The sequence below is a fragment of the Elgaria multicarinata genome, chromosome 21, assembly GCF_023053635.1.
Source record: "Elgaria multicarinata webbii isolate HBS135686 ecotype San Diego chromosome 21, rElgMul1.1.pri, whole genome shotgun sequence".
Taxonomy (NCBI): domain Eukaryota; kingdom Metazoa; phylum Chordata; class Lepidosauria; order Squamata; family Anguidae; genus Elgaria; species Elgaria multicarinata.
The window spans coordinates 3,783,025-3,798,639 of NC_086191.1; the positions used below are offsets into that span (position 1 = coordinate 3,783,025).

Genomic DNA, 15,615 nt, shown 5'->3' on the forward strand with positions numbered 1-15,615 from the left:
GGTGAGCTTGGATGGTCGTGGTCAGACCTTTAGGGTCAGCGCAGGGCGGAGCTGCTGGGTTATTTGTGGGGGAAGAAAGAGAGTTTTGTGGGGGACGGGAGGGAGCGAGTGGGGGACGAGGGGGTGAAGGAGAGAGGGGAGAAAGGAAAGGAAAGTCACCCCCTCCCCAAAAAATCGCCCTTTAAAAATCCACCTCCTTGGATTTGGGTTGCAAGCCTCAAATCTGTTACTTGGAAGTAAGTTGCAGTGAATTTAAGACGTCTGGTTTTACAGTAGTTGATGTTTTAATTGAAAAATTGGGCTTTCCCTAGACCTTTACATATGGCTGAGTTTTTTAAAAAAATTGTCCCAGTTTTGTGGATTCAGAATATGGCCACCCTACGCGGAGGCAACTCCGGGACCACTTCCTGGTGACTGACGCTCAGCCCTTCGAGCACCGGGCCAGCATTCCTCACGCAAGAAGCCCCCCAAGGCAGGCAAAGGTCTCCACAAGCGCCACTCTCTTCTCTAACAGGAGACCAGCAAGGAGCTACGCAAGTGACCCCTAAAAACCCGGCTTTCGGCATCTTACAGGAATGCTGGCACCGTATTCAATGTGACTCCGTGAACGGAAGAGCTAGAAACTCAATTTTAAAGCAATGAAACTAAAAAAGAACCCGCATAGAATGTCAGGATGCCAACTTTCTGGATTCCTGCTCGCACACCTGCTTCTGTCGCAGGCCCCATGAGCCTGGCAGAGAGAGGTAGGGTGGCCGGGCGGGACTGAGCTTCCCTTTTCAGAAGCGAACCGCCACGTTTCTGGCATCGAGGCGCAGTTCCGTGATACAAACCCCTTCCTCGAAATTCCAGCGCTTGCTGACTTCTGCCTCGTTCTGGGCGAACATCTGTTGGCGGATCGAAAGTGCCAGCTCCCGGATCTTGTCCTGGTCCAAGGGTCCCTGAAAACCGAGAGCGGTGAGCTTGGGCGCGTCAAGAGAGGAAAAACACTTTTAGAGCCAACGCAACTGTTCCCTGCTAGAACAGTTCGAAAAACAATGCCTATATTGACATGCTGAGGGTTTGCGTTATCAGGACTAAGAGTTCGTTAAGATTCGGCAGGAAACAGGGAATGTTGAGCCACGAGTAGCACAAGCATCGAGCAGTGTGCATATGTTGGGAGGACCTTCCCTCTAACAAAATCCTGGCCGACCAGCATGCAACCATTTGCCTAAAGGACTCCTTTTTGGAATGCCTGCTGCTGCCGCCGTCCAAAGTTTAAACACGTTCATAGAACAGTAGAGTTAGAAGGGGCCTCTAAGGCTATCGAGTCCAACCCCCTGCTCAATGCAGGAACCCACCTTAAAGCGTTCCTGACAGATGTCTGTCCAGCTGCCTCTTGAAGGCCTCGAGGGTGGGAGAGCCTACCACCTCCCTAGGTCACAGGTTCCATTGTCATCCTGCTCTAACAGTCAGGAAGTTTTTCCTGATGTTTTGTCGTACTGCTCTGACAGTCAGGATGTTTTTCCTGATGTTTTGTCATACTGCTCTAACAGTCAGGAAGTTTTTCCTGATGTTTTGTCATACTGCTCTAACAGTCAGGAAGTTTTTCCAGATGTTGTTGTACTGCTCTGACAGTCAGGAAGTTTTTCCTGATGTTGTCGTACTGCTCTGACAGTCAGGAAGTTTTTCCTGATGTTTTGTCATACTGCTCTAACAGGAAGTTTGTCCAGATGTTGTTGTACTGCTCTGACAGTTGGGAAGCTTTTCCTGATGCCCAGCCACATTCTACATGCTGATGTTAAGGCCACATTCTTGTGGCCTTGATCAGTGTATAGAAACCAGGAAGGCCCTGACAAAAGTGACACCAAGCACCAGAGACACGGGAGCAGCCAGCAGCACGAATACCCACCAACACGTGGCTCCCGTCTCCAGCTTCCTGCTGGGCCTCCATCTTCAGTGGCACATCCTCCCCAGGCGGAGCCTCCTCTGCCTCCATTTCAGTGGTCTTGGCCACTGTCTCAGAGACCATCTTCGACTGCAGCCACACCAGCTCCTCCGTGGAGAGAGTATCTCTGGGGTGGTGGCTGGCCATGTGCTCCTTGAACCTGAGGAAGGGAAAGAAAACGGCCATGATGCTATTTGGAACGTGGCAAAGCAGCCTGATAGAGCCCCTGCTCTGGGTGCAAAAGGTCCCGGGTTCCATCTCCAGGTAGGGCGAGGAAAAAGGATCCTGGCTGAAACCCTGGAGAGCTGCTGCTGCCAGCCTGTGTCGACAGTACTGGGCTAGGCGGGGTTGTCCCATGAAGCTGATGGTGGGGGGATTCAAGACAGATCAAAGGATGGACTTCTTCACACAGCACAGAGTTAAACTATGGAGCCCAATCCAAGGTGCTGGTTTTAACCTACAATGCCTTACACGGCTTGGGACCGCAATACCTGATGGAACGCCTCTCCCGACATGAACCTCCCCGTACACTGCGCTCAACATCTAAGGTCCTCCTCCGAGTGCCTACTCCGAGGGACGCTCAGAGGATGGCAACAAGGGAGAGGGCCTTCTGGGTGGTGGCTCCCCAATTGTGGAACAATCTCCCTGACGAGGCCTGCCTGGTGCTGACATTGTCATCTTTTCAGTGCCAGGTCAAGACTTTTCTCTTCTCCCAGGCATTTAGCAATACGTAATGGCCCTGGGACCCTGGGTCTGTTTTACGGCTCATCGTTTTTAAAGTTGTTATACTGGTTTTAAATGTAATGTGTATTTTGCTTGTTTTTGTGGGTTTCAATCTTTGTATATTGTTTCCTGATTTTTGTGGTACTGCTCTAACAGTCAGGAAGTTTTTCCTGATGTTTTGTCGTACTGCTCTAACAGTCAGGAAGTTTTTCCTGATGTTTTGTCGTACTGCTCTAACAGTCAGGAGGTTTTTCCTGATGTCCAGCCGGAATCGGGCTTCCTGTAACTTGAGCCCGTTATTCCGTGTCCTGCACTCTGGGAGGATGGAGAAGAGATCCTGGCCCTCCTCCGTGTGACAAGCTTTCAAGGACTTGAAGAGTGCTCTCATGTCCCCCCTCAGTCTTCCCTTCTCTAGGCTAAACAGGCCCCGTTCTTCCAGCCTCTCCTCAAAACTCCTCAGCTCTCCCACTTACTTCTCCCAGTGGTGGCTGTACAGCTGGGTCGGTGTGCTGAGCACTCTGTCGTAAATGGCGGTGATGGCTTTCAGGTCGCCCTGCTCCCTCTGCCACTCCACGTACATCTCCCAGAGTTTGTCCGAACGGAAATCCACTCCTGCCGCAGCCACAGCCGACTCAAAGGTGCTGCAAGGGACAGAGCGCACAAAAAAGGGGGGAATTGGCATTCATTTCACAAGCAGGACACGCAACAAAAGCGCCGCACGAACACTCACCCCCATGCAAGGGTGCCCCCGGTGCAGCGTTCCAGCCAGCCATGCCCTCCTTTGCATACTCCATTCCACCCGCCAGGATTTCCCATTTCCTTTTCCAGCTGTCAGCGATCCCCAGGCCCTGAGCATGCCCAATCCTCACCCCTCTTCAGTTTTGTGGGTTTTAAACACTGTATTTCAGCAGTTTTGGCTACAGACACTATTAAGAAGAGCAATTCACAGTAACTCTATTCTTCTCAAGAAGGGGAATCTTTCAAATGCTGCCCTGGGCTGCGGGAGCACAACCCTGCCTGTTCCAATGGGGAAGGGGAGGAAAGTGAGGATGAGCCCTGCTCCCACCCCCCTTGGAACAGGCGGGCTCGTGTTCCTGCAGCCCAGGGCAGCATTTGAGAGATTCCAGTCCCTTCTTGGGAAGAGAGTTTGTCCCTGTTCTGTGCGGAGTTTCTGGGCAGCATCAAGTGCTCCTGAAGCAACCAGTCTTCCGCTCAACATCAGAGCTAGGTAGGGATCATTCTGGCAGTATTATGAGCCTCAATTCTCCTCTGCTCCAAGTTGGGGCCGGGCGGGGGGATGTATTTGTGCAAGAGCTGAGGCTTCTTTGGTTACTGTGTTGGTTTGCTTAGAATAGTATAGAATAGTAGAGTTGGAAGGGGCCTATAAGGCCATCGAGGCCTTGTGTTGCTGAGGCACTGGGAGAGGCCTAGCTGGGCAGTGTTGTGGCGACCAGCACTACCTAAGGCAGGCCCGAGAACGAATACCTTCAACTTCTCAAGGGTGCAAGGAAGTTTTGCAAGCATGCTGGGCAAAATTCCTGAAGCCAGAGGGAGGGCGAGGTTGGCTTTCTGGAGAATCCGCCCCCCTCCCTCCAGAAATCCCTAAAAAAAAAACCTTGCCCTTCCCCCGGCGCCCTCTGGGTTTCAGCCGCCCTCCAAGCTCACACAACCCACCCGCAGATCTTCTGAGCGGAGTCTGGAAGGTTCATATCCAAAGTGTTCTGCAGGAAGGAGATGTAGTGGATCCAAAGGTCCATGCTCAGCGGGATAGACTGCAGGCCTCGCTGGAAAACCTGTGCAGCAGCAGCAGAGAAAAGAAAGAATAAACGCTACGAATTTGTGTGTGTGTGTGTGTGTTTCTCTGCTTCCTTTCACACTTTAAGATCTGGGGTCTCCTCCTTCCTCTGACACACCAGCAGCGCCAGAAGCAGACGCAAGGTGTCAGGGTGTGGGACTCTCATTTCGGACAGACGGCTCAGGTGAGTTTCATTTCGCATTCAAAGTACATCTGCCACTTTTGATGAGGAGGCCTCCCTCCCCCACCATACAATGGCTCAGGTCTGAGGTGTTTTGCCATCCTGTTGCTCGTCTCACTTGCTCAAGTTATCTTGAGTGGAGCACAGCGTGTTCAGAGGAGGGCAACCAGGATGATCAGGGGTCTGGAAACAAAGCCCCATGAAGAGAGACTGAAAGAACTGGGCAGGTTTAACTTGGTTAAAAGAAGACTGAGGGGAGACATGATAGCACTCTTCAAATACTTGAAAGGTTGTCCCACAGAGGAGGGCCAGGGTCTCTTCTCAATCCTCCCAGAGTGCAATAATGGGCTCAAGTTACAGGAAGCCAGATTCCGGCTGGACATCAGGAAAAACTTCCTGACTATTAGAGCAGTACGACAATGGAACCAGTTACCTAGGGAGGTTGTGGGCTCTCCCACACTAGAGGCCTTCAAGAGGCAGCTGGACAACCATCTGTCAGGGATGCTTTAGGATGGATTCCTGCATTAAGCAGGGGGTTGGACTCGATGGAAAAGGTCATGTATTGTGTGAGATCTTCCCAGAAGAATTTGACTCAGAGAGCTTCGGCTATGGGGCGGTATATAAATTTAATTAATTAATTAATTATGACAATGGAACTCATGACCTAAGGAGGTTGTGGCCTCTCCCACACTAGAGGCATTCAAGAGGCAGCTGGACAGCCATCTGTCAGGGATGCTTCAGGGTGAATTCCTGCATTGAGCAGGGGGTTGGACTCGATGGCCTTGTAGGCCCCTTCCAACTCTACTATTCTAGGATTCTCTGTATGGTACACGGTGGTTTGAATTGGATGGGGCGGGCGTGACACACACTTGAAAGAGCAAGAGCACCCAGGCAATCTTACATCCTCCGTCTCCTTGATGAAGTCGAAGCGACGCTCCATGTCCGCGTACTTCTTCCAGTAGCCGTAGCAGTAAGGGTACCGCATGAAGAAGCTGTCAAAGGCTTTGCGGGCTGCATAGATGTGATTCTGAAAGAGCAGTAAAGAGGGAAAAGCTTCAAGTCAGAAGAATAAAGTCCCATAAGTAGATACACGTCCAGGTAAGAAATACTCCCTATAAACATATGAATTTGCCTTGACATAAATGGGGGCCGCTGGCGTTTTCTCTGGCTGACAGCAGTTTTCTAAGACGTCTCAGCCTTGTTATCCAACATCCTTTTACCTGAGGGTGTTGGAAATCAACACTGCGACTTTCTATAAGCAAAGCAGGTGCCCTGCCTCCTGAAACACTAGTGCTATTTGGACTAGTAGAACATGGGGAAAAGCGGGGGGGACTCAACAGCTGTAGCCTCCATTTCCAATTAGATATAAATATCAATCTGGTCTTCAGTTCATTGTCAAGAGCTGTTAACCTTTCCCTTCTGGCAATTTGGTTAAATAAAATCCCAAATCCCCATTCCTTTTTCATTGGCTCTATGATGGTAAAAAGCTAAGAACTAAAAAGCGCAACAGAACAATGAAAAGATCAAAAATATCGCAAAGCCAAGAGCATCAGGTTAGAAATGCCTGCTGGGAGAGGAAGGTCTTAACCTGGTGTCTAAGTGTATATAGGGATGACGCCACGAAGGCTCCACAGATGGGGGCCACTACAAAAAAGGCTCTTTCTCTGGTGGCCCCCTCAACAGAGACACCACAGAACATGTCACGTTCCACGGAAGCACGCCCAAGCATGCTACTTGTAAAAGGAAAGCCAGGCTTGTCCAAAACCCTGGCTTATCATCATGTATCAAAACTGAGCCAATCTTTTAGAGCAGTGGTTCCCAAAGTGGGCAGTACCGCCCCCTTGGGGGGGGGATTGCAGGGGGGTGTTAAGAGGCAAGGGGGCAGCAGGGGGGCGCTAAGAGGCAAAGGGGCGGCGGGGGGGGGGCGCTCGAGGTGGTCTTTTCCGAGAAGCGCCTCTCCAGAAGGTCTTAAAACCCACGGACATTTTTATGGGAGAAGGTAGTTTGGTCCCAAGCCATATAGGGGAAGAATCCACACATGTATTAATACCGTTTAAAAAGAGTCCTTTTAACGGTGAATTGCTATCCTGCACTATGGAGAGTGGTTGCATTTCCAACATCTGCCCCTTACGCCTGGAACGCTCTTCCAGAACACTTGAGAACTACAAACTCAATCACAGCGTTTAAAACTCAGCTAAAAACTTTTCTGTTCCCTATAGCTTTTAAATATTGAGTTTGTTCTGACTCTATACTGTTTAGCTTCACCCTTCCCGGTGCCTGTTTGCATTCTCTTTCCCTCCTTATTGTTTTACTATGATTTTATTAGATTGTAAGCCTATGCGGCAGGGTCTTGCTATTTACTGTGTAATCTGTACAGCACCATGTACATTGATGGTGCTATATAAATAAATAAATAAATAAATAAATAAATAAATAATAATAATAATAGTGTGGTCTACCTACTTCTCTCCAAGCAAAGAAATCGACTCCAGATCACTAAACATGGTGATTTATGACTCACGTTAAGTGACTTTAAACCAGACATTGGGAAACTGGTACCACTTCATCAAACCATCCATCACATTAAGAATTTACAGGTACTCTTATCTACCCTAGTTACTACCGTATTTCTTCGATTTTAAGACGCCATCGATTGTAAGATGCACACTAATTTCAGTACCACCAACAGAAAAAAAAAACCTAAGACACACCCGCGATTCTAAAACGCACCCTGTTTTTAGACATGTTTATATGTGGGGGAAAGTGCGTCTTAGAATCAAAGAAATAGGGTAAATGTGATATCTAATATTCTTGCCAAATGACTATCAGACTTTGAAAAGATGGTATCACTGGATCAAGTTTAATTGAATAAACTAAAAAAATGTAATTGGATTTTGAATAAAGTATTCAATAAATTGTTACTGTTTTGAATTTTATTGTTATTATCTTCCTTGGTGGGTCATTGAAAACCGCTATTCTGAATAATGATTTTTATAGTGTAGGGTAGGGGGCACTGGGCGTGAGTTTGTGGAACCGAGGGGGCGGTGACCTGAAAAAGTTTGGGAACCACTGTTTTAGAGCACAGGGTGGGACATAACGAAGAAGGCACCCTGGGGCTGACTTCTATTTATTTATTAATTACACTTCTATACCGCTCCCATAGCCAGGGCTCTCTGGGTGATTTACAGAAATTCTAAAATTGAGATAAAAACGAGTTTACAAAATTTAAAATTCTAAAACACAGCACATACACACATAAAGCATTAAAAACCGTTAAAAAAACTAAACATGTGGGTGATTAAGATGCGCCGCCATATGCGTGGACAAAGAGGAAAGTCTTAACCTGGCGCCGGAAAGATAGCAGTGTTGGCGCCAGGCGAGCCTTGTCAGGGAGAGCGTTCCATAGTCTGGGGGCCACCACCGAAAAGGCCCCGTCCCTCGTTGCCATGCTCCGAGCCTCTCTCGGAGTAGGCACCCGGAGGAGGACCTTAGATGTTGAACGTAGGGATGGGGTATATTCAAGTCGGGAGAGGCGTTCCGTCAGGCATTGTGGTCCCAAGCCGTGTAAGGCTTCATAGGTCAAAACCAGCACCTTGAATTGGGCTCGGAAACATACAGGCAGCCAGTGCAAGCGGACCAGAGCAGGTGTTATATAGTCAAACATTCTGGTTCCCGAAATCAATCTGGCCGCTGCATTTTGCACGAGCTGCAGCTTCCGAACCGTCTTCAAAGGCAGCCCTACGTAGAGTGCATTGCAGTAGTCTAACTTGGAGGTTACCAGAGCATGGACAACTGAAGCCAGGTTATCCCTGTCCAGATAGGGGTGTAGCTGGGCCACCAACCGGAGTTTGTAGAAGGCACTCCGTGCCACTGAGGTCACCTGAGCCTCAAGTGACAATGATGGATCTAAAAGAACCCCCAAGCTACGAACCTGCTCCTTCAGGGCGAGTGCAATCCCATCCAGAACCGGCAGAACACCCACCCACTCTCCATCCTGTCAGCGGAATCACCTACTGGTGTCCAAGTAACCTCGGTTCCCTCAAAGCTAGTGGACCATCTCTCAGCCTACCTCTTGTTCCACGTACTGCAGCAGGTCGGTCCACGCCGTGAAGTCGAGGGGGTTCTCCTGAGCCGCCCTCCAGTACCGCTCAAACTCCAGCGGGTACATGATGGAGAGGTCCTCTGCGGGCAGACTGAGCGCCACGTGAGTCACCACGTCGGGAGCGGGGGGCTGCAGGACCTCCTCCTTGGCAGGCTCGGGCCGCAAGGCCGGCGTATTGGCTTCTACGTTGACTCCGTTGCACCCTTGGGCTGGTGCTGCTTCCTCTGGCTTTGGAGCGCCATTGCTGGCTTGCTTAGGGAGCACCTCTTGGTCAGGGCCTAAAGGTTTCAGGAGCAAATACGGAAATGAGAAGTCTCCCGTTCCCTCTAGGAAATAGCGTTGGCAACCTTCAGCGAAGGACTGTTTGTACTATTCGGCGGAGGGGGCGAAATGGGCATTTCCTAGCTTTTTATAGGTTGAGTCAGGCCAAGAAAGGCGGCCCAACGTTCCTTGCTCTCTCTGCTTCACATGCCAGGATCTCTTCTCGATCCTCCCAGAGTGCAGGGCACGGAATAACGGGCTGAAGTTACAAGAGGCCAGATTCCGGCTGGACATCAGGAAAAACTTCCTGACTGTTAGAGCAGTACGGCAATGGAACCAGTTACCGAGGGAGGTGGTGGGCTCTCCCACCCTAGAGGCCTTCAAGAGGCAGCTGGACAGCCACCTGTCAGGTATGCTTTAAGGTGGATTCCTGCATTGAGCAGGGGGTTGGACTGGATGGCCTTAGAGGACCCTTCCAACTCTACTATTCTATGATTCTGATTTTTTCCCAACCTAATATTTTTGCAGCTCAACATACGCACAGCCCAAACTTGACCGGAAAAGGCATTTCCTAACTGACCCTCAGGTCCCCCTTGTCAAGGAAGACCTCTCTCAGGCTTCTAAACAGGCATTTGCCTGGTCACCTGTACTAACAAAGAATCGTCTCCAAGGCCTTTTCTACACCTAAGGATGATCCCAGGAAAATTGAGGGATCTTCCCTGCCTGCTCCCAGGGTCCCCTGTGTCATTTGCATGCACAGGGATGATCCCAGGACAATTCCTGGAAAACAGGCAGGTGTAGAAACAGCCCAAGAGAGGAGAGAACTCACAGTTCAGTCTCCGTGTGCACAAAGCCCCGGGTTCGGTCCCTGACATCTCCAGCTTATAAAAGGATGTCAGGTAACAACGCTGAGCTAGAAAGGCCAATTCAGTATAAAGGCATTTTCATAAGTTAACGTAGGGAAGCTGTTGTAAAGTGGAAGAGAACAATTCATTTTTCGCTTCCTGCATGTTACGTGTGGACAGTTAGATCAGTCATATTAATTCATTTATTTTTGAAAAAATTGTTTTCTGGGTTTATTTGCATGGCTCCCCCTAATTCAAGTGGAAGATTTCTACTTCTGCATCAGCTAAAGCAGTTATACCAGGTTCCCTTAACCACAACGAATTGCCCAAAGGTTGATCAACAGGCACGCAACATATCGAATCAACTGGCGCACTTGTTCAAAGGGAGTTGGGTCCATCTAACAAACATTTGTCAAATTAATTTACACAAAGTCATCTACAGTACTGCATCTTGTGGCAGTAAGCTTCTATTTATATTTGAGCCCTGGAGGAAGGTTCTATTTTCTTCTGTGCTGCATTTTATACTGCACAGGCTGATGGGCTGGGGCGATCCCCGCTGAACAACGTTGGTTGGTTCTCCTGGATCAAAATGAAAGCACGTCGCGTCCAGCACATCTTTTCTAGTTCCAACAACATGAAACGGGTGCGTCTGGGAAACCTTCAAGCAGGGCATGAAAACGATGCCTGTTGCTGTCCTACTTTGGCATGGACGTCAACTCTCAAGGTCAAAAGCAGCTGCTAGACCTCTCCATCATGAATGTATCTTGAGCATTCAACATTAGCCTGCCATCCACAGGCAGGTGAGTGCAGGGAATTCCATGCAGGTGAGTGAGTGGACTGATAGAAGAGAAATAGAACACTTTGTTCCACCACCACCCAGCATAGAAACCAGGCAAGCTGCTAGAATATTAGGGGTGAGCTGTCAAGTTCGCCGATGACACCAAATTATTTAAGGTGGTTAAAACGCAAAGGGATTGTGAAGAGCTCCAAAGGGATCTCTCCCAAGCTGAGAGAGTGGGTCTCCAAATGGCAGATGCGGTTCAATGGAAGCGAGTGTAAAACTTCCTGACTGTTAGAGCAGAATGACCATGGAACCAGCTACCTAGGGAGGTTGTGGGCTCTCCCACACTAGAGGCCTTCAAGAGGCAGCTGGACAACCATCTGTCAGGGATGCTTTAGGGTGGATTCCTGCATTGAGCAGGGGGTTGGACTCGATGGCCTTGGAGGCCCCTTCCAACTCTGCGATTCTATGATTCTATGATGCACATTGGGGGGCAGGGGGGGAGGGACCCCAACTTCAAGTATAGCCTGATGGGATCTGAGCTGGAGGTGACTGAACAAGAAAGAGATCTTGGGGTTGTGGTGGACAGATCGATGAAAATGCCCACCCAGTGTAGAGCAGCTGTAAAGAAGGCAAACTCCATGTTAGGCATTATAAGAAAAAAAACTGAGAATAAAACGGCCGGTATCATACTGCCCTGATAGAAATCTATGGTGTAACCACACTTTGAATACAGTGTAAAGTTCTGGTCACCACACCACACCACCAGGATGATCAGGGGTCTGGAAACAAAGCCCTATGAAGAGAGACGGAAAGAACTGGGCATGTTTAGCCTGGAGAGGAGAAGATTGAGGTGAGATATGAGAGCACTCTTCAAATACTTCAAAGGTTGTCACACAGAGGAGGGCCAGGATCTCTTCTCGATCCTCCCAGAGTGCAGGACACGGAATAACGGGCTCAAGGTAAAGGAAGCCAGATTCCAGCTGGACATCAGGAAAAACTTCCTGACTGTTAGAGCATTATGACAATGGAACCGGTTACCTGGGGAGGTTGTGGGCTCTCCCACACTAGAGGCCTTCAAGAGGCAGCTGGACAACCATCTGTCAGGGATGCTTTAGGGTGGATTCCTGCATTGAGCAGGGGGTTAGACTCGATGGCCTTAGAGGCCCCTTCCAACTCTACTATTCTATGATTCTATGACTGTTAGACTTAGGGAAGTTGTGGGCTCTCCCGTCAGGGAGGCTTTAGGGTGATTAAAGGGGCTGGAGCATCTCACCTATGAGGGAAGGTTACAACAGATGAGATTGTTTAGCTTGGAAAAAAGGAGGCTGAGGCGGGAGATGTGAGAGAGGTGTACAGAATTATGCATGGCTAAATTACGGAATTCACTACCACAAGATGTGATTGTGGCCACTCATTTGGATGGCTTTAAAAGGGGGTTGGATAAATTCCTGGAAGAGGAGAAGGCTATATCCATGGCTACTAGCCCTGATGGTTGTGTGCTACCTCCAGTATCCAAGGCAGCAAGCCTGTGTGACCAGTTGCTGGGGAACATGGGCGGGAGGGTGCTGTTGCACCATGTCCTGCTTTGTTGATCCTTGGTCGAGAGCTGGTTGGCCACTATGTGAACAGAGCGCTAGACTAGATGGACCCTTGGTCTGATCCAGCAGGGCTCTTATGTTATTAAAATTCCTTTCCATCTAAACCACCCAGAGAGCTTCGGCTATGAGGCGGTATATAAATTTAATAAATAAATAAATAAATCCAAGGAAGCTGTTCTAGTTCTAAATCAACGTCCAATGGCTGCCTGGGTGAGGATGAATAAATCAAAGAGTAATCCAGACAAGACCGAGTCGAAAGGAAGATTAAGGAACTTTCTTATAATGTACAATATTGTATTACGTGACTTTAAATGGATGGTGCAATAGCCAGGTCTAGCAGCATGATCGATATAGAACTTCTATGTTGAGAAGCAGTCTATCTGTGAGCACGAACTGCTTGGGGTCAAACAGAAGCGGAAGGCGCTGGACGGATGCCCTGTTGCTGAGGTTCACAGAGGCCTCTGGCTGGAAACGGGATCCTAGGCTTACAGTGCAATCCTATACACAGCCAGTAGAGGAAGCAGCAGCCCTTCCACCGAATCCGTGACCTGCTGAACTTTTCAACTAAAAATCTAGTGCCTGAAATTGCATTTTTCCTTCCTTCCTCCGGCTCAACCTCCTTTCAAGTCAAGCCTTTAAATTGTCAGCTTGCGGGAAAGGGACTATCTTGTGAAATACCTTGGGAGCCTTTTTGGCCGAAGGCGAGCTAAACGTACTATAAATAAATGCCTATTCAGAAGTAAGCCCCCTTGAGTTCAATGGGGCTGACTTCTGCATAGGATTGCAGCCTCCGGTTGCAATTCTTATATGCACTTCCCTGACAGCAGGCCCCACTGAACGCCGCAGGACTTTGCCTCCATGTATAGGACTAGGCAACTCTGAGACTGCTCTTTGGGATGGGGAGTTTCCAAGCATTACATCCCAATATAAATCTGTGGGGGCAGCCTGGCCCACATGCAGGTCTGCACCAAGGATAGAGCATCCCCATTCAGGAGCAGTGCACTTGCACAAGGACCAGGCACCAGGAATAAAGACCAATGGGATGGTTACCTCATGCTCTTTCACACCATGCTTATCCGCTTTTCGTAAGACACCCTGACTGTCTATCTTTGGAAACTGGGCTAGACGGACTCACACCCCTCTTCCTCCCATGGGACACCTTGACTGTCCATCATTGGAAACTGGACACAAGGCTAAACAGAAAGCCCCCTTCCCCCCCCCATGGGACACTTTGAGTGGACACAGGGCAAGACAGAAACTCTCCCCCCCCCCCCTGCACAGGACACCTCAACTGCCCATCGTTGGAAACTGTACACTGGGTGAGAATCTCTCCTTTTCCCCCCCTACGGGACACTCTAGGCTAAACAGAAACCCCCCTTCCCCCCCCCCGCATGGGACACTTTGACTGTCCATCATTGGACACTGGACTAAACAGAAAGCCCCCTTCCCCCCCCCCACGGGACACTTTGACTGTCCATCATTGGAAACTGGACAAAGGGCAAGACAGAAACCCCCCTCCCCCCCATGGGACACCTTGACTGTCTGTCGTTGGAAACTAAACACTGGGCGAGAAACTCTCCTTCTCCCCCCCCCCCCCACGAGACACTTTCACTGTCCGTCGTTGGAAACTAAACACTGGGCGAGAAACTCTCCTTTCCCCCCCCTACAGGACACTTTGACTGTCCGTCGTTGGAAACTGAACACTGGGCGAGACAGAAACTCTTCCCCTCCCCCTTTACGGGACACTTTCACTGTCCGTCGTTGGAAACTAAACACTGGGCGATGAACTCTCCTTTTATCCACCTACGGGACACTTTGACCGTCCGTCGTTGGAAACTGGACACTGGGCTAAACAGAAACTCTCCCCCCGCCCTTACGGGACACGTTGACTGTCCGTCGTTGGAAACTGGACCCTGGGCTAAACAGAAAGCCCCCTTTTCCCCCCATGGGACACCTTGACTGTCCATCGTTGGAAACTGAACACAGGGCGAGAAACTCTCTTCCCCCCCCCCCCATGGGACACTTTGACTGTCCATCATTGGAAACTGGACACTAGGCTAAACAGAAAGCCCCCTTTCCCCCCCCCCACGGGACACTTTGACTGTCCATCATTGGAAACTGGACACAGGACAAGACAGAAACCCCCCTCCCTCCCCCCATGGGACACCTTGACTGTCCGTCGTTGGAAGCTAAACACTGGGCGAGAAACTCTCCTCCCCCCCCCCCACGAGACACTTTCACTGTCCGTCGTTGGAAACTAAACACTGGGCGATGAACTCTCCTTTTCCCCCCCTACGGGACACGTTGACTGTCCGTCGTTGGAAACTGGACACTGGGCTAAACAGAAACTCTCCCCCCGCCCTTACGGGACACGTTGACTGTCCGTCGTTGGAAACTGGACACTGGGCTAAACAGAAACTCTCCCCCCGCCCTTACGGGACACGTTGACTGTCCGTCGTTGGAAACTGGACCCTGGGCTTAACAGAAACTCTCCCCCCGCCCTTACGGGACACGTTGACTGTCCGTCGTTGGAAACTGGACCCTGGGCTGGGCTCCTCAGCGGACCCACGAGGACGCCAGGCGTGACCCGCACGGGCGCCCCGGATCCCGCCCCCCTCGCCACACCCGTCCTGCCTCTCACCGGCCGCCTCGGCCCCCGGGAGCCCCTCGCCTCCTTCTGCCCCGCCGCGGCCGGGGCTGGCCGGCGCCTCGGGTCCTTCAGCCGCCATCTTGAGCGCGCGCGCCGAACGGAGCGGGGCTTTTTCCCCCTCTGAGGGCCGCCGCCGCCGTCGTTCCCGCTAGGCCGCACTGCGCCTGCGCAGCCGCGGGACCCGGATGGAGCGGGCAGCATGGCGGCGGCGGCGGCTGCCATTGGCGAGAAGACTGGAGGAAAAGGCAGCCACCATAGAGACGGGGGGAAAGAGAGGCAGGCGCTCTAGAGAACGAGAGCGATGCCCCATAGACTTACAATGTTAGATTCACCCAAAGGGTCTTTTTCCGGGATCATTTGGGCGCTCTCCCCCCCCCCCCCGCCCCTCCAAAGACCTTCCAAGAGAAAAGAACTAAGAAATCCAGGATTTTTTAAAAAATGCTTTTAATTAACTTTTATCTCGCTTTTATATTATTATATCGTATCTTAATGTAAACCGCTTAGGGATTTTAATATATGAACTATATTAGTATTTTATATTATTTATATTAATTATAAATTCATAAATGTTAGTGCACATGTGATTGGCCCGTTGCATTTCACACCCACTAGAGAGAGAAGTTTCTTTGTTCCTTGCAAGTTTGGCTTTGTTTTGCCTGAAAAATGCCTATTATTTAAAAACTCAACCCACCTGTATGCAAGTTAATGTAGGGTGACCATATGAAAAGGAGGACAGGGCTCCTGTATCTTTA

General features: G+C 50.1%; 1 protein-coding gene across 3 annotated transcripts in view; it reads right to left on the reverse strand.

Annotated features, from left to right (window-relative positions):
- LOC134412031 (pre-mRNA-processing factor 39-like) overlaps positions 1–15,010 on the reverse strand; it is a 31,075-nt gene extending 16,065 nt beyond the window's left edge. For 2 of the 3 annotated variants that reach the window (XM_063145790.1, XM_063145789.1), the window contains exons 1-7: positions 14,855–15,010; positions 8,693–9,003; positions 5,525–5,650; positions 4,322–4,440; positions 3,121–3,288; positions 1,889–2,084; positions 831–959 (exon numbers count right to left, since the gene is read on the reverse strand). In XM_063145790.1, coding sequence (XP_063001860.1) covers positions 831–959; positions 1,889–2,084; positions 3,121–3,288; positions 4,322–4,440; positions 5,525–5,650; positions 8,693–9,003; positions 14,855–14,942 — 1,137 coding nt within the window. In that variant the 5' untranslated portion in view covers positions 14,943–15,010. The remainder of the gene's footprint in view (positions 1–830; positions 960–1,888; positions 2,085–3,120; positions 3,289–4,321; positions 4,441–5,524; positions 5,651–8,692; positions 9,004–14,854) is intronic. The other variant, XM_063145791.1, reaches the window with a different exon arrangement.
- Positions 15,011–15,615: the final 605 nt, after the last annotated feature.